The sequence below is a fragment of the Diabrotica virgifera genome, chromosome 10 (genome assembly GCF_917563875.1).
Source record: "Diabrotica virgifera virgifera chromosome 10, PGI_DIABVI_V3a".
In the NCBI taxonomy this organism is placed as follows: domain Eukaryota; kingdom Metazoa; phylum Arthropoda; class Insecta; order Coleoptera; family Chrysomelidae; genus Diabrotica; species Diabrotica virgifera.
In genome coordinates this window covers 117809457-117835145 of record NC_065452.1, presented here as the reverse complement: position 1 = coordinate 117835145, position 25689 = coordinate 117809457, and the positions used below count along the sequence as shown (strand labels likewise).

General features: G+C 35.6%; 1 protein-coding gene across 1 annotated transcript in view; it reads left to right on the top strand.

The window, feature by feature from the left end:
• Positions 1-25689, top strand: part of LOC114333090 (uncharacterized) — a 250686-nt gene that overhangs the window by 193817 nt on the left and 31180 nt on the right. Inside the window, exons 27-29 of the mRNA XM_050663634.1 lie at positions 6258-6570; positions 15431-15665; positions 22523-22690. Coding sequence (XP_050519591.1) covers positions 6258-6570; positions 15431-15665; positions 22523-22690 — 716 coding nt within the window. The remainder of the gene's footprint in view (positions 1-6257; positions 6571-15430; positions 15666-22522; positions 22691-25689) is intronic.

The following is a 25689-nucleotide window of genomic DNA, read 5'->3' as shown; positions in this document are numbered from 1 at the left end:
CTTTCGAGGAGGTTCTTCGGAATGACTCGAGTCATTGGGTACTTTGCAGTTTCCATTGTCTTCGTATTTGAATTTCCAGATCTCTTTACTTGGCGATCTTTTCAGTAAATTTAGTACGTAGATTTTTGTTGTTAGGTATCGCCACATCAATTAGTGTTGTTTGTCTTGTTAATTTATTAACTAGTACGAGATCTGGTCTATTATGTGCCACTGTTTGATCTGTGAGTACAGTGCGGTCCCAGTATAGCTTGTAGTTGTCATTCTCAAGCATACTCTGAGAGACGTGTTGATAATATATGGAAGATGGTCTGTTTGGAGAAGTCCCAGCTGGATACTTGTATTGTCGACATAGTATTGTCTTGGCTGATTTCATTGGAATGTCGCCCATGCAGAAGTTTACCCATCCAGGTGCGCATTTTTTCGTCCTTAGTGAGGTGGTTTATGCGCATTTCTGGTTCCCTCAGTTTGATCGGTGTTGTGTCATCTACTGCGCAGATAGCGCGATGTAGAGTAGATGTCTCAGCTTGCATCTGAAAATAAGTTCTTAAATTAGCAATTTGTTTATCTAATTGCTCACCTATATCCATAACTCCTTGTCCTCTTAAATACCGCGGTAATGTCGTTCTTTCTACTGCACTTCGAAGATGGTGTTTTCGTGCCTTTGTGAGGTGTGTTCGTACTTTTCGCTGAAGATTCTCTATATCCGTTTTTGTCCACCTAACAATACCAAATTATATTAATATTATTATAACCAGTTACAAAAAAACTCGAAGAGGTACCACAAGGTTATTTATTATTCTTAAAAAACATAAAAGGACGCGTTTCGGCTTTTACAAGCCATCATCAGCTTAAATACAGGACATAGAAAACAACGGACTGACCAGAAAACAGGAAGGAGGAAGAATCAGCTAGTTTACATTATATAGTATAGAGATGCACACACTTCATCATTAGTATGTAGCTATTTATAGCATTTTATTCTTATTGTATAGTAAAATCTTGAAGAACTTCAGCATGTAGAGGAACCATCATGTGAGCCGGTCAGCTGTAAAGACCTTCCTGCTGACCGGCTCACATGATGGTTCCTCTACATGCTGAAGTTCTTCAAGATTTTACTATACAATAAGAATAAAATGCTATAAATAGCTACATACTAATGATGAAGTGTGTGCATCTCCATACTATATAATGTAAACTAGCTGATTCTTCCTCCTTCCTGTTTTCTGGTCAGTCCATTGTTTTCTATGTCCTGTATTTAAGCTGATGATGGCTTGTAAAAGCCCAAACGCGTCCTTTTATGTTTTTTAAGAATAATAAATAACCTTGTGGTACCTCTTCGAGTTTCTTTGTAACTGGTTACCTCGAGACCACATTTGAGTAATATGGATACTTCTCTTCATGTTAATATTATTATTATTACTACATTATATTAGGTTGTCCCAAAAGTAGCGCAACGGTCGAATATTTCGAGAAATGAGCATAGGATCGAAGAACTGAAAAATACGTGTTCAAAAATTTTCAAAAATCTATCAAATGACACCAAACACGACCCTCCACTCAACCCCCTGAAGGTGGAGTGGGGGTAACTTTAAAAGTTTACATAGAAACTTTTACATAGAAACTTCCAGTTTTTATTGCAGTTTTGGATTCCTCATGAAAGAATGAATAACATTTATTTAAAACGTTTTTTAGAATTGTTGATAGATGGCGTTAATAAATCGTATTTTTCTAATTATAGCTACGGAATCTTTTCACATTTTCTTTCTTATTTGCTCGAAGTTTTCCCCAAAAACATCAGTATTCATGTATTCGTGACATTCTTCGATATGAACTGATTAAAATAAACTGCTCGTCAAATGTTAGGGATATAGAAAATTCTGCTGAATTTTTATAGTAGATTTTTTCGTGAACAGATTAACTGATTCCGCTAATTTTATTTTTATTATTTTAGACTTTTCCTTAGTATTTACACAGTTAGGCAAAGGTTTACTCAAACTTTTTTTTGTACTTATACCGGGTGGAAGAAAAGAAATGTTTTTCTTATGTTAAGTTTTAGACGCCCTGTAGGGAGGACGAGGTACAAAAATGTGAGTATACATTAGAATCGTATTGTAGTCTAATGTGTTTTGAACATTTTGTTTTTTGAATGTCCCTGATATCGTTAGAAACACAGAAAATATACGGGAGTATATATCGAAACCGTATTGTAGTCTTATGTTTTGTGAACATTTTGTTTTTTGAGTGTCCGTGATATCGTTAGAAATAAAAAAAATAGACGGTTTTGTAATTTAACATGTGTTTTAACCGAAACAAAAGTTTGAGACACCTTGTAGGGAGAAAAAGGCACAAAGGTGAGTATACCTCGATATTTTGTTGTAGTCTCATATTTTGTGAATATTTTTTTTTCTAATGTCTCTGATATCTTTAATAACAAAGAAACTAGACGGTATTACTCTTTAATATGTGTTTTAATTGACGACATGCGTCACATCACACATGTGAAACATAGAAAAAGAAAAACATATTAAAGAGTAATACCGTCTAGTTTCTTTGTTATTAAAGATATCAGAGAAATTAAAAAAATAAAATATTCAAAAAATATGAGACTACAACATAATATCGAGGTATACTCACCTTGTGCCTTTTTCTTCCTACAAGGTCTATCAAACTTTTGTTTCGGTTAAAACACATGCTAAATTACAAAACCGTCTATTTTTTTTTGTTTCTAAAGATATCAGGGACATTCAAACAACAGCATGTTCACAAAATATAAGACTACAATATTATTCTGATGTATACTCACATTTGTACCTCGTTCTCCCTACAGGGTGTCTCAAACTTAACACAAGAAAAACATTTTTTCTTACACCTGGTATAAGTACAAAAACTAAGTTTGAGTAAACCTTTGCACAACTGTGTAAATACTAAAGAAAAGGCTAAAATAAAAAAAAATAGCGGAATCCGTCTGTTCGCGAAAAAATCAACTATGAAAATCAGCAGAATTTTCTATATCCCTAACTTTTGACGAGCAGTTTATTATTAAGTCATCGGCACTAAAAACATGAGTATAATTCTATCATATTCTATCATACAATCTTTCATTTTTTGTAAAATACCTGCTCCAATATATTGTCGGTAAACGGCGAAAACCAGATAAGTGACACATTTTCACAACGTGGTGATTTATAATTGCTCGTGGTATATCAACAGTCTTAAGTGGGAACTGATTGGGAAATTTTTCAGTAGGTTGTGAACACTTCTTAGATCAAAAATGAATAACCATTTTCAATTTCATTGCAAAACGAAAATACAGCCGCGCCATATTCTAGTCCAATCAGAGAGTGCAGCAAGCACCTCTACCGGTTTCGAAACTTATTAGTCTCTCATCAGGAGGCACATATGCTGCTCTCTCTGATCCAACCAAAACAAACCCCGGCGTGTAGTCACGGATGGCAAGGAACGAAATAGCATAGATGCCTAGCGGCAACTGCTAGCAAATGACTAAGTTTTGAATCTAATGGCATATAAAATAACATAATGCTACTCTACATCCCACCAGACTGAAAACAATGGGAACCTTCTTAGGTTACACCTCCGAGGCTTCTACAATTTGCAAGCCATAACGGATGCTGAGACTAAGGAAGATGAGGGAATTTTACAATTTACATTTCAGGTCCCATCTGCTCAGCGCAGTAAAGTTTCAACGAGAATGGTTCCCTTCGTACTCCAATCAGAGTAAATATGTAAATCAAAAATGAATAACCATTTTCAATTTCGTTGCAAAACAAAAATACAGCCGTGCCATAGTCTAGTCCAATCAGAGAGTGCAACAGGCACCTCTACCGGTTTCGAAACTTATTAGTCTCTCATCAGGAGGCACATATGCTGCTCTCTCTGATCCAACCTGAAGCGTTTTACATGTCTGCTCATATGGGAACAAGGAAAGACTATCTATAGAGATACTGGGGGGTAAGAATGGGGCTAAAGAAGAAGAAGCAGACACATAAAGCCTCGTTGCGGGACGGCAGCTCATTTGTTGTGCGGGAGCTAGGTCGTAGATTCGTTAGGGAGGGTGAAGGGGTGTTAAGATGACTACACTACCATAACTAAATACATAAGGGTACTTACTCTGACTAGAGGATCTTTCTACTATTTAACAAAAAGGGACGCCGTTTGAAATAAATCCTCTATTTCACCTATGGGTACTTACTGGATACTTTCTTACTTACGGGTACCAATCGGGGGGACAATCATCATTGATTCCTCTTTGGGGTTACATTGGGACAACATCTTTCCTTATTATTGGCTTCTATGCCATATTCTTTCTTTTCTTCTGAACTAAAACTTTCATACAGTTGCATTAGTTTTCTGTTAAAATTTTTCCAAAGGCTACAGAAATGAGATGATAGATACACTTTCACAAACATTTATTTAAAACTTTACGGTGGTTTTTTTTTTAAACAAACAAAAAAACTTTTAACAGGAAATGATTTTACAGGACAAAATATCTACAAATCTTTTACATTACAAAAAAAATCTTCAATTTAACATAACAAAAGAATGACAAAAGAACTTGTTGGACAGTGTATGTCAAAACAAAATTTTGACGCAGCTGTCAAAGGTCAAAGTCACTGTCATTTTAATTTACAAGTTGCATCATGAAAGCACAAACAACTATTATTTTTCAAAACTCTTTACCAACAAAAATATTTATCCATTTGGGATCCTTGCAAAATTTAAAAAAATATATCATACCATATTTAAACAAAATCCTTTATCACACGTCACAAACTACACGGAAAGGGGGTTCATCTACAAACAAACAGGGTCATCGACCTGAGGTGGGCTTCATGGCTTCCTTTTTATTTCGGGGCAATCAACTGGATAAACATCACGGGACTGGAACTCAAAATGTCTACATCAGGACATCAATCGGGACTCGGAAGACTTCATTTAAACAGGAACTTGGACAAGATACAGGGACTTCATACCACGCCGGCGTATAGTACTGCGTCACAACTCAAACACAGTGTAAGAGCACCCAACTTCACTACGGGGTAAAAAAAAACATCGTGCCCTCACACTAGATCTTCCAGAACGACATACTATACCCTTTACCGGCGGGTAACAAAAGGCACCACGCCCTTTTGGGGTGAGTCGGCAAGCGATCTTCACGCTTGAAGAAATCAAACCGGACTGATCTGCGCTTCGGTCTGAAGCCACAGATCGGGGAAAATACGACGGAAGTACCGAGCGATTTTGATCCTTAGGGATGCTTAGTTGACAAGAACTCAACTTTCAGTTCAAGATTTGTTCTAGAAAGTTCATCTACGCATTAGAAACTGTACTTTTGTCAACACTTCTTACAAATTCTGTTTTTGCGTCTCAAATAAACAGGAATCTTGTAACACATTGAAATGTTGCTGCAATACTTCATGGCTGTATACAGGGTCGGCTTTAAAATACTCTAATGATATACAAACTCACAAAATAAATTGGAAAATAGACATTTTTTTGGGAATTGGGATTTTAAATTAATGTTGGAGTTTTTTCAAACGTTACAAACCAAAACAAACTCCGGCGTGCAGTCACGGATTGCAACGAACGAAATAGCATAGATGCCCTAGCGGCAACTGCTAGCAAAAGACTAAGTTTACAATCTAATGGCATATAAAATAACATAATGCTACTCTACATCCCACCAGACTGAAAACAATGGGAACCTTCTCTGGTTACATCTCCGAGGCTTCTACAATTTGCAAGTCATAACGGATGCTGAGACTAAGGAAGATGAGGAAATTCTACAATTTACCATTCACGTCCCATCTGCTCAGCGCGGTAAAGTTCCAACGAGAATGGTGGACGTGAATTTTAAGTTGTAGAATTCCCTCATCTTTCTTAGTCTCAGCATCCGTTATAGCTTGCAAATTGTAGAAGCCTCGGAGGTGTAACCAGAGAAGGTTCCCATTGTTTTCAGTCTGGCGGGATGTAGAGTAGCTTTATGTTATTTTATATGCCATTAGATTGAAAACTTAGTCTTTTACTTCTTAATCATCAGCCGATAATCCTGGAACTTCAGATGGTGAGGGATTAACGGCAGGTGCAGAATGAGAGCATTTTGCCGATACTATTTTTATTTCATTAGATGTTGAACGATAGTTTTTAATAGCAGGAAGATTCACATTCCATTTTATTTTTTTTATATACCCTTGAGTACTACCTTCGCATATTACTAAAAACCAATTTTCTTGTTTCAGGACTTTCGGAAGAATTCATGTATTTAGAAAAGTCAGATGCATTGCAAGTAGAAATGCCCAATTCTCTTAGAGCTTCTTCTATTGTATCTGCCGAAGACGAGATTGTAATTCTCATTAATGGATTTAAATCGGGTTCATATTGTGGACTGCCAAACAATTGCTCATGTGCCGTACAGTCTTCCATAGTAATATCTCCTCATTCTTCGGTCAACGTGTTTCCCAATTCAGGCGTCCAAAGATTTTTCAGCTATGATGACGGAAACACCACAATCAACTTCATTACCAATAGTGTCAGTACTAGTTCTCACTGTAGGTAAGAACTACTAAACAAAACAGTAAACATAAAATAAAGAAGTGAAGCAAGTGTTTACTAACTTATATTTTACTTTTGTTCATTAAAGGGCTTGTGTGCTAATCAATATCTCTTTGGAAGGTAATATGTATCCAAGAAATCTTCAATATTCAGTTTTTCGAAGTAATTCAAAATTTATACAGGGTGTAACAAAAATACAGGTTATAAAATTAAATCACATATTCTGGGACCAAAAATAGTTCGAATGAACCTAACTTACCTTAGTACAAATATGCACATAAAAAAGTTACAGCCCTTTGAAGTTACAAAATGAAAATGGATTTTTTTGAATATATCGAAAAGTGCAGATTGCCATGATGGTCGCCAACATCCGAAACGGATAGGCACTACAAGAAGAAGATATCGAAAACTATTGGAGATTTTTTATTGAAAATAGATATGTGGCATTCTTATGGCAGGAACATCTTAAAGAAAAATTATAGTGAAATTTGTGCACCCCATAAAAATTTTATGGGGATTTTGTACCCTTAAACCCCCCCCCCCAAACTTTTGTGTACGTCTCAATTAAATTAATATTGTGGTATTATTAGTTAAACTTAATATTATTAAAACTTTTTTGCCTCTTATTATTTTTTCGATAAGGCAGTTTTTATTGAGTTGAGGCTTATTTTTCAATATGTTTACATAAAAATTTTATGGAGGTTTTGTTCTTTTAAACCCCCCAAATGTTTGTGTACGTTCCAATTAAAATATTACTGCGGTACCATTAGTTAAACACAGTGTTTTTAAAACTTTTTTGCCTCTTTGTATTTTGTCGAAAAGGCACCTTTTATCGAGATGTGACTTCTTTTTTAATATGGTTCAAAATATCCCTAAAAATGTAAATCATAAATAAATGTTCATATTATTACCAAGCCTCCATAATCGTACTTAACCATATAAAAATATGTGGTGGATTTGACAAATATTCGAAATATCTCGATAAAAACTGACTTTTCGAAAAAGTACTAAGAGGCAGAAAAGTTTTAAAAACATTGTGTTTAACTGATGGTACTACAATAATAATTTAATTGGACGTACACAAAAGTTTGGGGGGGTTTAAAGGAACAAAACCCCCATAAAATTTTTATGGGGTCTCCAAATTTCACTATAATTTTTTCTTAAGATGCTACTGCCATAAGAATGCCACATGTCCATTTTCAATAAAAAAATCTCCAATAGTTTTCGATACATTCGAAAAAGTCGATTTTCATTTTGTAACTTAATAGGGCTGTAACTTTTTTTATGTGCATATTTGTACTAAGGTAAGTTAGGTTCAATTGAATTATTTTTGGTCCCAGAATATGTGATTAAATTTATGACCTGTATTTTTGTTACACCCTGTATACACACAACCAAACATATGAAATCATCTGATATTTCTTATTATTTCGTGCGGATTTAAAAAAACGAACACACGAAGTCAAACAGTATTTATTTTAAAGCAATTTAATAACAAATACATAACAATTAAATAAAACAATAAAGTATTTAAAAAACAAATTGAAACTAGTTGTTTTAAAGTCAATACCATTAAAAATTTCAATGCAAAACGAATAATGTTTAGATTGCTTTTATTAATTTTTTTTGTTTTTTTTTTGGTAGTTAGTGTTATCACCTCTAGTCCTTATGCAAGCTTCAGTTTGCGTGTGCACGCTCCTAATCAAATTATCAACATTCTGTTGAGGTAGGTTGCTCCATTCTGCAAGAGCAGCTTGCCGTGCGGTGTTTTGTGAAGTTTCCCGGCGAGCCCCAATTTTTCTTTTAAGCATATGCCACAAATACTCTATAGTGTTAAGTTCGGGTGAGCAAGCAGGCCACTCCAAACAAGGGATACCTTCTGCTTTAATGATGTCTCTAGTCACTCTAATGGTATGCGGAGGTCCATTATCATGCATTAAAATTAAATTGTCTCCTGTTGCACCTCTCTAGAGCCTAACTACAGGTTATGAACATACCTGTGAGCAGGTAACGTTGATTGGATGAAAATTAAAGAGTTTTTTTTACAAATTACAATTCGTCTCCAGAACATTACTTCCCATTTTATATTTGTGAACAGATCTGACAGTTTTCGTTCTTGCTTGTCTTTCTCGACCTCTAAGTACACGATTTCGTGGGTCATCTGATTTTCCAGCTGATTATCTGATTTTACACAAATCCTGACTTTTTCTGAAAATAGTACATTTTGTCAATTCTCAATGTTCCAGTTTTGGTGTATACTTCTTGGGACAAACTCTTGTTCTTATCGTTTCAACTGAAAGAGTTACACATGTAGCTTCCAAAAGCTAAATTTGGAGCTGCTGGTGAGAAATGGTTGAGTGTCTTCCAGCTGATTGGGCAATTAAACGATCGTGGCGAGCCTTTGTTACGTTTTGGCGACTTTCCTTTCTTTATTTTTGACCTTTCCTAGTTCCTGTTACCTAGCATAAGTTTTAGACAGAACGTCCTGTGTTACGCCTAGCTCTGCAGCTATGTCCCTCTGAGATCATCACTTGCTCCACAAGACCAATAGTTTTTTCCCGTTGTAAGTTATATAACCCCACATGAGGCATATTTTCATTTCTCGACGCAAAAGTTAGTTTTTTATTTTCGTTGAGATCGCAACTGAAGCAAATAACCTATACCGTACCGAGCTGTACTATCTGATTGTCTTATCGATTTGTTTATTTTTAATAAAAACCTTTATTCTTCGTAATAATAACAAGTTTTTTCAAAAGAAATAAATAATAGAGAGATATCGAAACCTTAAGTTAAAAGTTCCTTTATTACAGGATCTTTTAATAAAGGACAAATACAGGATATGTCTAATGAGAGTTATCGGAAACGCAGTTTTAAGGAATCTCTTATTTTGACAAATGGCACATTAAATATTTTTGTAAATATAAAATTAACTTATAAAATTCTATTTGTTGATAAAAACATAAATATAAGTGAAGTTAGACGCCTTTCTTTTCTTGTTTCTTCACATAATTTGACAAATTTGTCACATTTTTGACACGTTAGGTCAAAATAAATGTGTGTGTGTGTGTGTGTGTGTGTGTGTGTGTGTGTGTGTGTGTGTGTGTGTGTGTGTGTGTGTGTGTGTGTGTGTGTGTGTGTGTGTGTGTGTGTGTGTGTGTGTGTGTGTGTGTGTGTGTGTGTGTGTGTGTGTGTGTGTGTGTGTGTGTGTGTGTGTGTGTGTGTGTGTGTGTGTGTGTGTGTGTGTGTGTGTGTGTGTGTGTGTGTGTGTGTGTGTGTGTGTGTGTGTGTGTGTGTGTGTGTGTGTGTGTGTGTGTGTGTGTGTGTGTGTGTGTGTGTGTGTGTGTGTGTGTGTGTGTGTGTGTGTGTGTGTGTGTGTGTGTGTGTGTGTGTGTGTGTGTGTGTGTGTGTGTGTGTGTGTGTGTGTGTGTGTGTGTGTGTGTGTGTGTGTGTGTGTGTGTGTGTGTGTGTGTGTGTGTGTGTGTGTGTGTGTGTGTGTGTGTGTGTGTGTGTGTGTGTGTGTGTGTGTGTGTGTGTGTGTGTGTGTGTGTGTGTGTGTGTGTGTGTGTGTGTGTGTGTGTGTGTGTGTGTGTGTGTGTGTGTGTGTGTGTGTGTGTGTGTGTGTGTGTGTGTGTGTGTGTGTGTGTGTGTGTGTGTGTGTGTGTGTGTGTGTGTGTGTGTGTGTGTGTGTGTGTGTGTGTGTGTGTGTGTGTGTGTGTGTGTGTGTGTGTGTGTGTGTGTGTGTGTGTGTGTGTGTGTGTGTGTGTGTGTGTGTGTGTGTGTGTGTGTGTGTGTGTGTGTGTGTGTGTGTGTGTGTGTGTGTGTGTGTGTGTGTGTGTGTGTGTGTGTGTGTGTGTGTGTGTGTGTGTGTGTGTGTGTGTGTGTGTGTGTGTGTGTGTGTGTGTGTGTGTGTGTGTGTGTGTGTGTGTGTGTGTGTGTGTGTGTGTGTGTGTGTGTGTGTGTGTGTGTGTGTGTGTGTGTGTGTGTGTGTGTGTGTGTGTGTGTGTGTGTGTGTGTGTGTGTGTGTGTGTGTGTGTGTGTGTGTGTGTGTGTGTGTGTGTGTGTGTGTGTGTGTGTGTGTGTGTGTGTGTGTGTGTGTGTGTGTGTGTGTGTGTGTGTGTGTGTGTGTGTGTGTGTGTGTGTGTGTGTGTGTGTGTGTGTGTGTGTGTGTGTGTGTGTGTGTGTGTGTGTGTGTGTGTGTGTGTGTGTGTGTGTGTGTGTGTGTGTGTGTGTGTGTGTGTGTGTGTGTGTGTGTGTGTGTGTGTGTGTGTGTGTGTGTGTGTGTGTGTGTGTGTGTGTGTGTGTGTGTGTGTGTGTGTGTGTGTGTGTGTGTGTGTGTGTGTGTGTGTGTGTGTGTGTGTGTGTGTGTGTGTGTGTGTGTGTGTGTGTGTGTGTGTGTGTGTGTGTGTGTGTGTGTGTGTGTGTGTGTGTGTGTGTGTGTGTGTGTGTGTGTGTGTGTGTGTGTGTGTGTGTGTGTGTGTGTGTGTGTGTGTGTGTGTGTGTGTGTGTGTGTGTGTGTGTGTGTGTGTGTGTGTGTGTGTGTGTGTGTGTGTGTGTGTGTGTGTGTGTGTGTGTGTGTGTGTGTGTGTGAAAAAATTATTTGGATGCGGGTCCGTTAGCCACAGATTTTTATTTTATTTTTACCTCAATTTATTAGTCTTGTCATATTCCCACCTATCTGACTCAAATGACTATATTTGTTTCTTTCAAGTAGTTTATGAGTAATTTAAATATTTCCATTTTATGACAACTTAGTAGATATTCTATACTAATTGGAAAATGAACTTGTGTTTGTCGTAAATTGTAATACAATTGATTTATATATCTCTCGTTAATTTTGCATTCAAAGAAAATATGGTTCAAATCTCTAATCGAAACATTATCACAAAAACAGACTGATGAATTAACTATTCCTAATTTGTGCAGATGTGCCTCATATTTTCCGTGTCGAGTTTTTAATCTGACGATAGTAGAAATATCTTGCTTTGGCAGGTTATACTTAAATATGTATTCAGGTGGCGGAGGAAGTTCTTGATGTAAAGGGTCGTTTAAACACAGCGATAAATCAAACAACTTATCACCGTGTCGAGTTTTTAATCTGACGATAGTAGAAATATCTTGCTTTGGCAGGTTATACTTAAATATGTATTCAGGTGGCGGAGGAAGTTCTTGATGTAAAGGGTCGTTTAAACACAGCGATAAATCAAACAACTTATCAAGGTCAATCGAGTTGTTGCAACTTATCACTGTGTGTAAAGCGTCGTTTAAACACAACGATAAGTCACAGCAACTAGTTGTGATGACAAGTTGAAACGCTGTTTAGACGCTGCGATTCAATGCGATACCACCTTCAACCCAACTCCAACTTTGATAAGTTGTGCGATGCACCGTTTACACACAATGATAAGTTGCAACAACTCGATTGACCTTGATAAGTTGTTTGATTTATCGCTGTGTTTAAACGATCCTTAAACGGTGCATCGCACAACTTATCAAAGTTGGAGTTGGGTTGAAGGTGGTATCGCATTGAATCGCAGCGTCTAAACAGCGTTTCAACTTGTCATCACAACTAGTTGCTGTGACTTATCGTTGTGTTTAAACGACGCTTAAAGAAAAATATAAATTTTTTGATATGCTTGAAATATTTTTCCATTGTTTTTTCCATATTTTATTTATTCTATCTTTGACGTCATTTATTGCATCTGTCGATAAGATCTGAGTTAGGATCTCACCATTTTTTATTGCATCTTTGGCCAACTCATCCACTTTCTCATTACCCAGTATACCGGCATGCCCTTTTGCCCATATAAATACTACTTCCACTTTAGACAAATTATTTTTTATATTACATAAAATTTTTGATTTGTATGAATTCAAATCAGTGTTTTGAATTGCATATATTGCAGATCTGGAGTCTGTTATTATCACAGCTTTTTCAATATTATTCTCTTTGATCCATTCTAGAGCTTTTTCTTTTTCGATGGCTATAATCTCAGCTGTGAAAATACTACTAATACTAGATAATTTATAATTATTATGTTGATGGGTATTTTGCACATACATAGCACACCCTACTCCTGTTTGATTTTTAAAACCATCTGTGTAAATTACTCTATAATCCACAAAGTCGCTCAGTATAGATTTTACTAAAATATTATTTAAATGATTTGATTCTGTATATTTAGGAATTATGATTCTTGGTTTTTTTATCAAAGTTTTATACGGAAATTTATAAATTGGTAATAATTTACTGTTGTGTAAATCTGTATAATTCCTGGTTTCAATGAATGCATCTGTTAGTGGTGGTGAATTTTTTATTCTCCAATATTTGCTAGTTTTCCATGTTTAATAAAGCCAGATTTGTTAAAAGGTCTGACTCAGTTTTTCTTAGCTTTATGCAGTATTTTTGAGCTAAAAATTGTCTACGTAAATTTAATGGGATTTCATTACACTCTGCTAGCATAACGTTTGTTAGAGTGGATACCATTGCACTTAAACATATTCTCAAGCATCTGTATTGTATCCGATCTAATATTTTTAAATTCGTATTGCTTGCTGATCCATATATCCAACACCCATAGTCCACGACTGACCGAATACAAGCATTGTAGAACAATAAAGCTGTTTTGGGGTCTGCACCCCATTTTCTGTTGGTAATACACCTTAGTGTATTAATTTTTTTTTCACACTTACCTTTGATATATTGAATATGTTTAGTCCACAGAAGTTTATTATCTAGTACTATCCCTAGATACTTATATTGATTCACCACTGGTATAGTACGCCCACTCGAGGTTACGTTTCCCGGTGCGCGCAACCTATGCCTGGTGAAAAACATAATATTGGATTTTTCTGTGGACATTGTCATATTATTTTCATTTGTCCATTGTATAATAATTTCAACTATATACGTCGAAATAAAGAATCCTTTATTAAAAGAATTTTGTCCTCTATTTTTCCTTAAATATTTGCCTGTATTTTATTACAGGACAAAAATAAAGGACGTGATACTGCGCTTGCGTATATGTCAAAATAAAGGATCTTTTATTAAAGGACGTTGTTAAATGGGGTTTCGATATCTCTCTATTGTTTTGAAATACATGGTAATTCCATGTAAGTTTGGGTGTGTGTATATACACATACAGCTCAACAGGTCTTAAAGACCCATGATTTGGCGTTTCTCCACTCTTATTCTCCATTTTTTTCTGTCCATGACCGTAGTTCTTCAATTTGTTTCCAGGTCTTCCTTACACGTCTCTAACCACTTTTTCCGTGGTCGTTCTCTTCCCTTCCTACCTTCCCTTTTCAGCAGTGAATCCTTTGCCCACCTTCAGTCAGCCATTTTCGCAAGATGACCGAACCGACGAGGTCTCACTGTTCTGACGATCTAGCTAATTTCTGGTTTTCGGTACAGCTCTCTGATATCTGAATTTGTTCGTCTCCTCCAAACGTATTGATCGTCTTTTACTCCCCCGAATATCTTCCTTAGGATATTCCGCTCCCAGATGTTGAGCATATTTTCTTGATTTGTATTCATAACACATGGGTCGTTTCCGTAAAGGACTGTTGGCTGGATCACTGTTCGGTATAGTCTCAATTTTGCCTCTCTAGGGATGTTTTTGCTCTTATTAGTTTGTAGGGATCCGACAGTCTTTCTTCCTCTCGAAATTCTCTTCTCAATTTCTTGGCTTTCTTCCCATTTGCTTGTTAGAATTACTCCTAGATACTCAAATTCCGTCACCTTTTTGAAGCAATACCCTTTACTCTCGTTGTTTTTGGTAGTCTTCAGTTGTGTGTCTTTATATGCGTTCTGTCCCATTTCCATATACTTTGTTATTTGTTCATTAATACACAGTCCATACTATACTTACTCTTCACTTCAAAGAGTTTAAAAATCCTCAGCAGTTCCCTTTCAGTTTTTGTCATTATGTACCACTATATCGTCCGCAAAGGTCAGAACCTGGCTTCTTTTATTATAGATCATACCTTTCTTTCGTATTCCACTCTCTCTCAATATTGCCTCCAACAAAATGCAAGATTTATGCAATTAAAATCCACGCTTCATACTTTAAATCATTTTTTCTGATTAAGCAACTTTCTGTTTATATAGAACAATAAATCGACAAAACTGCAAATATTAGATAAAAAGAATCCTCATTGGATGACTGAGCAGACTCATAACCCGCAGGGATAGTCAAAGGTATAATTATATGTGATATTTTCTTCCAGCCTCTTAAGTAGCAACGAAGTTTTGATTTTTTATAAAACGAACTTATACCAACTCTGACAGACATATTTCGAAATGAAAATGATAGTAATTTACCACAAATATGGTTTCAGAGAGATGGTGCACTTCCAAACTTTGTATAGTTGCTGTTCGGGATTTTGTTAGTTTTCAAATGTTTTCCTGATGTATTTGTGGATGAGAAACAGTAGAATTACTCCAAGATCTCCAGATCTAATACCAATCGGATTTTATCCTATAGAATTACTTAAAAAAAAGTGTACATTGATAGACCACAAAATTTACAAGATTTAAACAATAAAATTCGTTTGAAAATTCGTAACATAACTCCAGAAAGGATGCATAGTGTTGTCCATAACATTTTCTCCGTCGGCGTGGGTTCAATTACTGTAAAATGTATTTTAGATGCATTATTGTTTCTATCACTAAATAAAAAATTGAATAACCTTTTAAATGAGTCAGCACATGACCCCTAGCCCAGGAAATCATAATTTAAAAATCGACCTGTTTCGGAATTTGCCTCCAAGTCGTCTGTTCTTGAAGTAATGAATTTATTCCATATTTTTGCCCATCATTATAATATAGCATAATTTCATCTGTTTTTTGTTAATATTTTAGAACTAATAAAGACAACTTAATAAATGAAATATCAATTATGACCTGGACAACAAAGACTAGAGGAAACAAGAAAGGCTCTTTCTATCAATATAATACATTTTTTACTGGTTATATAAGTAAAGTGGACTTTTTTACACTAAATGACAAAACTTATGCGGTTATTGGAAGATACTATGATCCAATTCTTGATAGCTACGATTTGGACTGTACGATTATTCAGATTAGTGAAGACAAGGTATGTAGAGAAAAATAATTTTATTTTCCTTAAGTACTTAACATTAGAAAGGCCAGCGCCGTCAATTTGACGGTTGTGCTTAGTAAAATAGAAGTATCCTTTTTTCCATGCTGTTATAGTTCGTGATATTTATTGAATTTTAATAATTTTTGGTTCTTTATACACCACTGAAAAATTTTACCAATTCCGCTTTTACATTTTATTATATAATGACGGTATAATAATATCAAACGGACGACGATATTTATATTATCTGTGCTAACAGCTTTCTTGAATCTTCGTCGAGATTCATTTTCATTCATTTCATGGTTCCCCATTAGAAGTAAGTCTAACCAATCTCCGGTATAAATATTTGAATATTTACACCAGCTTCTCGGTTAGTTTTGATTCAAATCAGTCTTCTTGCGAAGCCTCTTTGATAAGGGGTAGACCCCGAGACACGGTGTCCAGTGCTGGATTAACCATTAGGCGGACTAGGCGGCCGCCTAGGGCCCGGGCGCTTGACGGGGCCCACATCCCACACAAATGCATTAATTAATATTGAATTATTTGAGCAGTAATTTAAAAAAAATTTAAAATGTTAAAAAAATCAAATAGGGCTAACTGAGAAAAAAAAAGAGAATGGTTAATTTATGACTTCCAATCAAACTCAGTTTTTTGCTTTGTCTTCTGTCAAATATCAGGAAAATACATCCGACTTCAAGACAAATTAAGCAGTTATCTTCAAAGGCATTTTTATATTCCATGTTCTAATCATTCCCTCGATTTGGTAATCAATTTTGCAAGCAAATTTTGCTTAGAAGCTGGTAATTATTTTGGTATGTTACGTTTTTTTTTCAATTTCTACCCACCGATGGGCCTTATAGTCCACTCACTCACGGTAAAATATTGCAAAACCTCCGAAGAACCTTTGGTTTTAAAACAAGAGCTTAGATTGACATGAAATTTGCTATTAGCATAGCTAACATGTCAAAGAAAAAAGTGATATTGTGCCAATGTGTGTTTTTGCTCTACGGTTGAGTCCACCCCTTCTCGGGGGTGAAAAAATATACCGTCAAAATACGTCCGGAACTGAATAATTCTAAGCAACTTTTGTTCAATAGAGTTTTTTCATCAAGTCAATACATTTCGAGTTATTTGCAAGTGAATGTCGTCATTTTTCAACAAAAAAATAACACGTTTTTAGACGGTTTTTCGCAAATAACTCAAAAAGTAAGTATTTTATAGAAAAATATTCTTAGCAAAAATATAGCTTTTAAAAAAATCGAACACATGGTGTATGTGTGCAGTCTGTAGATCCAGTAGAAGCAGAGTTGTAGCTAATGAAAAGTAGGTTCTTATTCGTCAAATTCCAAATCGAATATTTCAACGTGAAATAATAAAAAAATGAAGCACTTTTCATGGAAAACTCATAATAACTTGTTTAAATAATTGATGGATTCGACCATCGATGAATACCATAGCATGATACATAGACTGACAGAAATTCCCATGACAAAAAATAACTTCGAGATAAAACTAAACATCATTAAACAAATAGCAGTAAACAACGGATACAACGAACAAACAGTTAACAAAATTTTAAACCAAAAATTCCATAAGAAAGCCCTGAAATTAGTGTATCCACCACCACAGAAAGAACCCAGTACCTTCTGCTCTCTCACATATACTGGCAAGATAACAACAAAAATAGCCAGATACATAAAAAAGAAAGGAATAACACCAGCTTTCAGAACTAACAACAACTTAAGCAAATATATTAAGAACAATAAAAGCCGAAAGAGAAAGCAACTACAGAGTGGTGTGTACAAACTAACTTGTGGTGACTGTCCGAAAACGTACATCGGTCAAACTGGCAGAACTTTTGACAAACGGCTAGCAGAACACAAAAGGGCATTCAACAATAGAAAAACAGACACTTCTACATACGCACTTCACCTTCTAGATCATAATCATTCTTTCAATGAAGAGTTTCAAATTCTGCATATTCAAAATAAAGGCCTTAAGCTATATTTTTTAGAATCTATGGAAATTAATAAACTGAAAAATACAGATATAATTCTGAATGACCAACACGAGACAAACAGCTCCCCACTCCTCAACCTCTTCAGCTGAAGACTTAAAAAGGCAAACACATTGTAAACTATATCACTTGAGAAAGGCACTCTGCCGAAACAGCTGTAGTCACTTAGTTATAATAAATTTTGTGGAAGTAAAGAAAACAAACGTTTTCAGTGTTTTATTGTTAGACTTGTTTAAATGTTTAAAAAGAGCATTATTCTTGGTTTTTAAAAAAATTTCTAGCATAAAAAGTAAGAAAGATACGCTCAGAATAAAGTTGATCCCTTTTTTTGGGTAAAAAAAACTGGAGAAAATAACCCCCTAAATAGCATCCCAAACGAAATTAATCCTTACCGCTTCACAAGCTACTTTACTTATGTATTGTTTATATGCTCTGTGAGTTTTATCGGTATAAAGTGCTTATTTATAAAAGGGCTGTAGTAGAAAGAGCTTGAACAAGTCACTAATCACGAGTGTATGCCATTTTTTTTATTTGGCTTAATGCCTTGACAACAACTAATGGCCATTGGCATGGTACAGTGGATTTTTCCAATCAGGTACCTAGTGTAATGGGTAGTGTGTGTGTGTGTTGAGTAAATGTCTTGCTACTTAGCAAAGACGTCATTGTTCTGCAAAGAGACGCTAATTGTATCCGAACGTCTGCTATCTCTCCTGTGAGTACCGATCTCACAAGGATAGAAACTATTTTCATTTATTAATTTTTAATAAATTAAAAATTCTCTACCCAGGGTATGCAAATTTTGAACAGTCATATCTTAACCAATTTTTATCTTCCAAAAAGGCAAAAATCTGAAATTTTCAGAAAAGCAAAACCTACATTTTTTTTACTGTTTTAAGTTTTTGGGTACCACTTATAATTTTTAAGTTATTTTGAAAAAAAAAAAAATTTTTTTTCAAAATTTTAAAAATATTGTTTTACTTTAAATCCTAATATTTTGAAATATAAGCACTGTGAACCGGTGAAACTTACAGATCATATAGATAATATACTTATAAATTTTTTCAAGATTTTCATAAATTTTCCAAATTTGCCAAAAAATGAAATCAACATTATTTTAAGCTTTACTTGCTTAATTTTGATACTTGAAACTTGTTAAAAAAAAACAAAAATAAAACTTTTTTAACACTTTAAAAAAGTTGTGATGATTTTTCACCGAAAAGTGCTTAATTTTTTTGTTATTTACGTTGAAATATTTGATGTGGAATTTGTCGAATAAAATTCTACTTTCCATTAGCTCCAGTTCTGCTTATACTGGGTCTACATACTTCATACATACACCTTTTTTTTTAATTTTGTATACGCTATATTTTTTATATGAATATTCTTTCGATAAAATACTTAATTTTGTAGTTATTTGCGAAAAACCGTCTAAAAACGTGTATTTGTGTTGAAAAATGAACATATTCACTCGCAAATATCTTAAAAAGTATTGATTTAGTGAAAAAACTCGATAGAACAAAAGTTACTTAGAATTAATCAGTTTATCTATTTCCGCACTTATTTTGAATGTAAGTTTCACCCCCGAAGGGGGTGAAAAACTCATACCCAGGGCAAAATCACATATCGACAAAATATCCCTTTTTTTCTTTGGCATGTTAGCTATGGACTATTAATGAGAAGTTGTTGCGAAATGTAAAAAAAAGTAAATGGTCGCTATAAAGGGGCTTACTTCTTATGGCCGCCTAGGGCCCCATGATGCCTTAAACCGTCACTGACGGTGTCAGGTGTCAGAGGATGACAAAAGACTCGATTTGAATCAAAACGAAACCGTTTATTTTGTCTTTACACTTTACTCAGTATACGAGTACAAAAATGATGACGATTCGGATAAGCAAGCTGAGATGCATCAATGGAATATTTTTTCCTAAGCGTCGTTCGTTTGATATTTATATATCTGTGCTAAAAGCTTTCTTGAATCGTCGACGTCGTCGATATTAATTTTATTCTAAAACTGCTTCATCCATTTCATATTTCATATCACTACCGAAAACTTTTTTTATATCTTTGCCATTGTTAAAAAAGTTGAAAGACCAAAGTATCGTTGGTATGATACGCCGTTCAAGAAAAGAAATTCCTTCTTTATTTCTTCCTAAAGAGGATCTGTGAATCCTGTAATATTTTGAGGCAAATATACTAACGAAATACCAAATTAAAAGGTACGTTATTTGTGCAAAATGTCAGAATTAATAATTAATTATTAAAATAATTAAAAAAGTATAATTATTATACTTTTGTTTAATTTAGTTATTTAATATTATAGGTATCCAGATTTAGCCTTATGGCTCACACTCCCTCTAAGGGGAAAATTGACTCATCCCAGATACCTACGGTATCAAAAGGATTGAGCTCTGGTGGGACTCTTTCCGTGGTATCGAGCCCTAGGTGACCTGGTATGCTGGAGTATCTCCCAAAAATTTTCGTGTACATCTGGCCGTCGAGAGTAATACAGCTTTCTGCATGGTCTTATAAAGATGTTCATTTATCCAAGCTTTTTTATGCTTTCGAGGAGGTTCTTCGGAATGACTCCAGTAGTAGATATAATAATGGGTATCGCCTGGGTACCTTGCATTTTCCATTGTCTTCGTATTTGAATTTCCAGGTCTATGTACTTGGCGATCTTTTCGGTAAATTTAGTACGCAGATTATTGTTGTTAGGTATCGCCATATCAATCAGTGTTGTTTAGTTTGTTAATTTATTAACTAGTACGAGATCTGGTCTGTTATGAGCCACTGTTTGGTCTGTGAGCACAGTGCGGTCCCAGTATAGCTTGTAGTTGTCATTCTCAAGCATACTCTCAGCGATGTATTGGTAATATGGGAGAAGTCTCAGCTCGATAGCTGTCTCTTGATGAAGGATCTTTCCTACTGCGTCATGCCGTTCCTTGTATTCAGTTGCAGCAAATGCCTGGCAGCACCCTGTAAGATGTTGGATGGTTTCTTGGGCTTGACATCCATATCGGCATTTGTCATTTTGAACCTGAGGATCTTTGACCATATATTTCAGGTAATTTTTGGTTGGTATACCTGATCCTGAATGGCTAGTAATGAACCTTCTGTTTCAGGGAACATCTTTCCTGATGTCAACCAATAGCTCGACGCTGTATTGTCGACGTGGTCTGGGCTGATCGCCCGTGCAGAGGTTTACCCATCCAGGCGCGCATTTTTTCGTCCTTTGTAAGGTGGTTTACGCGCATTTCGGGTTCCCTCAGTTTGATCGGTGTTGTGTCATCTACTGCGCAAATAGCTCGATGTAGAGTAGATGTCTCAGCCTGCATTTGAAAATAATTTCGTAAATTAGCAATCGGTTTATCTAATTGCTCACCTATATAGATAAGTCCTCGTCCTCCTAAATACCGGGGTAGTGTCGGTCTTTCTGCTGCACTTCGAGGATGGTGTTTTTGTGCCTTTGTGAGGTGTGTTCGTACTTTTCGCTGAAGATTTTCTATATCCGTTTTTGTCCACTTAACAATACAAAATGAATAGCTAAGCGCGGAACAAGCGTAGGTGTTTAGTGTTTTAAACAAATTTTTACTGTTAAACTGTGAACGAAGCAACTGTTTTACCCTTCGTATAAACTCAGTAGTTATCTCAGTTTCAAATCGAATCTTTCATATCGAATCCATCGGGCTGTACCTTTCCTTTGACTATATTTAAAACATGGTACTTGTCTAGTCCGAAGTGCATACTAATATCTTTAGAGAATGTTTCTACAGTCCTTAGCATCTGTTCTAGGTTGTCTCTAGTGGAAGCCATTAATTTCAAATTATCCATATACAACAGATGACTAAGCTTCGCTACTACAGTATTGTTGTTTTTAATGCTAAAACCTGAGTCAGCGGAGTTTAGCAGCTGGGATAGGGGTTCATAGCTAAACAGAACCACAATGGTTTCAGCGAGTCTCCTTGAAACAGGCCCCGGTTGATTGCGATATTTTCCGTTTCGATATTGTTTTTACCAGGTATTTGGAGGTGAATTTTATTCTTCCAACTTGTCATTATATGCCTTAAAAAGGTCACTATGTTTTCATCGACTTTGTATATCCTCACTATACCTATAAGCCATTTATGCGGCACTGAATCAAAGGTCTTTTTGTAGTCAATAAAGGCAGTAAAGAATTTCCTTTTTTTGGTGAATGCTTGGTTAGCAATGACTTAGTCTATGATAAGTTGTTCTTTCCAACCCATGGAACCCTTAGCGCATCCTTTCTGTTGAGGCTCTATGATATTGTTTAGAGCACCGTGTTGGTAGATACGCCGGGTTACACAGGATGTAACCAATTTATACAAAGTTGGAAGACAAGTAATTGGCGGTACTTGGCTGGATCTTGGGAGCTATTTTGATCCTTCGGTAATAAATAAGTAGTTCCCTGAGTTAGAAATGATGGTATTTCCTGCGAAGTAGAAATAACATGATTAATTAATGTTGATAAGAACTCATGAATACTCCAAAACTTCTTAAGCTAGAAGTTCTGAACTCCGTCTGGTCCAGGAGATTTGAGTAGTGTTAAAAGCTGTTCGTTGTGTCTTCAATCTATCCAGCATTGTTGTTAAGAGCAGCTGTTGTGGAAAGTTGATTTCCCCAAAACACATGAATTTCTTCTTGGCTTGGGTAAGACTTGTCGACACTTTCTACGGTGGAATTGAGTTTTCGGTAGAATGCCTTCTCAGAATTCTCAAAAAGTGCATTGTCACATTTTCGGTTGTTACTAACTTTGTAAGTCCTTATTCGTCCTGAATAGTCACTTTATAATAACATAACTATTTATTTTTTTTAGACCCACGCTTTAGAGATCCAAAGAATACGCACCAAAGGAGTTATAGAAGTATACCTGATGCAAACTGCACAAGGCGTGGTACTAGTTCTAGGAAATCAGATACCAAATGACGTACATCATGAAAATGAATTTACAAATATTTATAGGTTCAATCCAAATACAGAACAGGTAATTCCTTTTACCCTGCACGTACAGATAATTTAGTAGTTAGATATAGTTACACTCCGACCGATATATGAATAGACGTGAGCTGCGCGCAAACCGGAAAAAGGATTCAGAATTTATTCGGGGCTTAAATTACAGAGTTGCCATGGTTCTCACAAATATTCATCATCATCGTAAGTGGATCGACAATCCGCTGTGGATCTTGGCCTGCTCGCAAAGAAGTCGCCACTCCTGTCGATTCCTGGCAATTTCCCTCCATCTTCTGACCCTTAGAATCTTTAGGTCTTATTCCACATCATCAATCCATCTTCTTCATGGTCGTCCTCTACTTGTTGTGCCCTCTAGTTTTGAAAATGTTAATATACTCGTGTATTCGTGATCTGATATCCTAACAATGTGTCCAGCCCATCTAAGCCTCTGCACTTTAATTAATTTCACAATATCTGGATCGGTGTATAACTGATATAGTTCAAAGTTGTATCTTCGACGCCGTAGCTCATTTGAAGGGTACAGGGGAAAATCAAGGAATGTCACTTTTTCATGAATTTTGGCTTTTCTCGCCATGTGGTAGCAAAAACTGAGTACTATCGACTAGACTATCGATTCAGAACAATAACCAAAAAGATCAGTCAATATAAATTTTCTAAGAATTTGTATCCAGGCGAAGGACCAGAATTTTCCGCACGCCACTGAACAAATATATGGATGTCAGCAGTTTTTTGGTGCATTATTAAATTAATAAATTAATATAGATTAATATTATATGAAGATTATATCATAATAATTGCAATAATTCTGCTAAGGATCTCCTAAGTGGTTTTTAGATATCATAGGAATTAAACCTTTATTGGTGTTTATCTCAATATGTATAAAATGTGACATTCCTTGTTTTCCCCTGTACTCTTCATTTTCATTTACGGCTCCAAAAATCTTTCTAGGAATTTTTCTCTCAAAAATACCAAGAAGTCTTTCATCATTTCGATATTAGGTCCACGTTTCAGCCCCATATATCAAAACCAGTCTTATTAAGGTCTTGTATACAGTGTGTCAATTTGAAAAGTTGCCACCCCCTATAATTTGGTCCCTATATAAAATCTAAAAATATGCAAAAACACTCAAATTTATTTGGGAGGGGGACATTTTGTAGACCAGTTTTCAACTAAATTACGTCAACCCTTTAGCGGAGGCGGACACTACCCCCAACATCTTTAATGGAAAGGGGGATTAAGTGATACCTCATTTTAGAGGTCATTCAATTACCTTTTCAAAAATACCACATACCTTATATTTCTTTTCAGTACTTTTGGAAAAATCTTGTACTCAATACTCTAAAAAATTTTGGAGTTCTAAACTCGATACTTAATATCTTTACGGTTTTACTTGATTTTTCCAAAAATACTCCAAAGAAATACTCTAAATACTCCAATACCGAAAAAAAATCAATTTGGAGTTCAATACTCCAAAAAAAGTTTTGGAGTTCTGAACTCGATACTTAATATCTGTATTAGTGTTGTCCAAATGCAAGACCAAGATGAGACTTAGATAGTCTTGGTCTTGGTCTTGCGCCAGTACACCTGGTCTTGATCTTGGTCTTGGTATTGCGCTCCTGGTCTTGGTCTTGGTCTTGGTCTTGCAGCAAGAGTCTTGCAAGTCTCGCAGTTACCCATTAGCATATTGCATATCTTAGAACAACGTAACAGAGTAGGTATATTTTATGATTGAATATCATAGCCATAGTAAAAACCAACCAAATTAATAAATATCTGACACCGGGTGGGGTTTGAACTCTCGATATAAGCGATCCGTGCCCATATTCTAACTAACTAAAATTTATTAGAAACCTGTGCATTTTTTACTGTATTTTCTATTCACTATCTGTTATTTGAAAAGCATTCAATTTGGTGACAGATCTGCACAATATGATAATGCCAGTTCTCATTTTTACCCACTACGTTGGGTCGGACAGTCCAGTATGGGATTCAGATTTGATGGCACGTCAGCTGCTTCACAAGCAGAGTGAAACTTACTCTTCCATATCTCACTTGTTAGCCTTATATATAAGGCTATAGAGATTCTTTAACAATATCGCTGGAACAATATTGTTGCTAGACAGGTAAAGTGTCATTGTATACTGGAGACCGGGTATACCAATCAAACTGTGTTATTTTCTCAAAGTTCGCATCATTTTGTGGAATATTCTAGCATATAAAATACTGAAATTAAAACCCAACTATAGTCTGATATTTTCTTAACATTCTGTTTTTGATTAATTCGCTTATGTTGTATAACAAAAAAGTTAGGTATTTTAACAACTAGCCATGTTTTTCATTAATACAGGGAGTTTTTAAATAAGTCTGGCAAACTTCAAGGGGGATTCTAAACAAACGAGTCATGTTACGTATGCACGCCAATAGTGAATATTAAATTCTTAATTGCGTGTCAAAAATGCGCAATAACTACCTCATAAAACTCACCAAATTTCATTTGCATATCTTACCAACTTTTAGAGTAATAAATAAATCATCAGTATGTAAGAAAAATTTTAATACCCCTATTTCGGAAACGAAGCATTTGAGGACATACCTTCCTATTAAAGGTAAAACTCACTAAGTGCACTTTTTTGAGATTTTGACATTTTCATCAATTTAAACTCAATACGGTAGTGTCCAGCCCTGGAGAAATCACCTGGGGCTCTATTCTAATTGCTGAGGTAATTTATGGTATAGGTACTTCACTTAGTGCATGATTGTTAATTTCGGTTTGAGGGTAAAACTCATTAAAACTTATTATTGCACTTAGTGAATTTTTCCTTACAATCTGGAGTTCCGAATCGGTAATACACACACCCAAACTTATATGGAATCACCATGTATTTCAAAGTAATATTTATTTCTTTTGAAAAAACTTGTTATTGTTGCGAAGATTAAAGGTTTTTATTGAAAATAAACAAATATATAAGACAATCGGATAGTACAGCCCGGTACGGTATAGATTATTTGCTT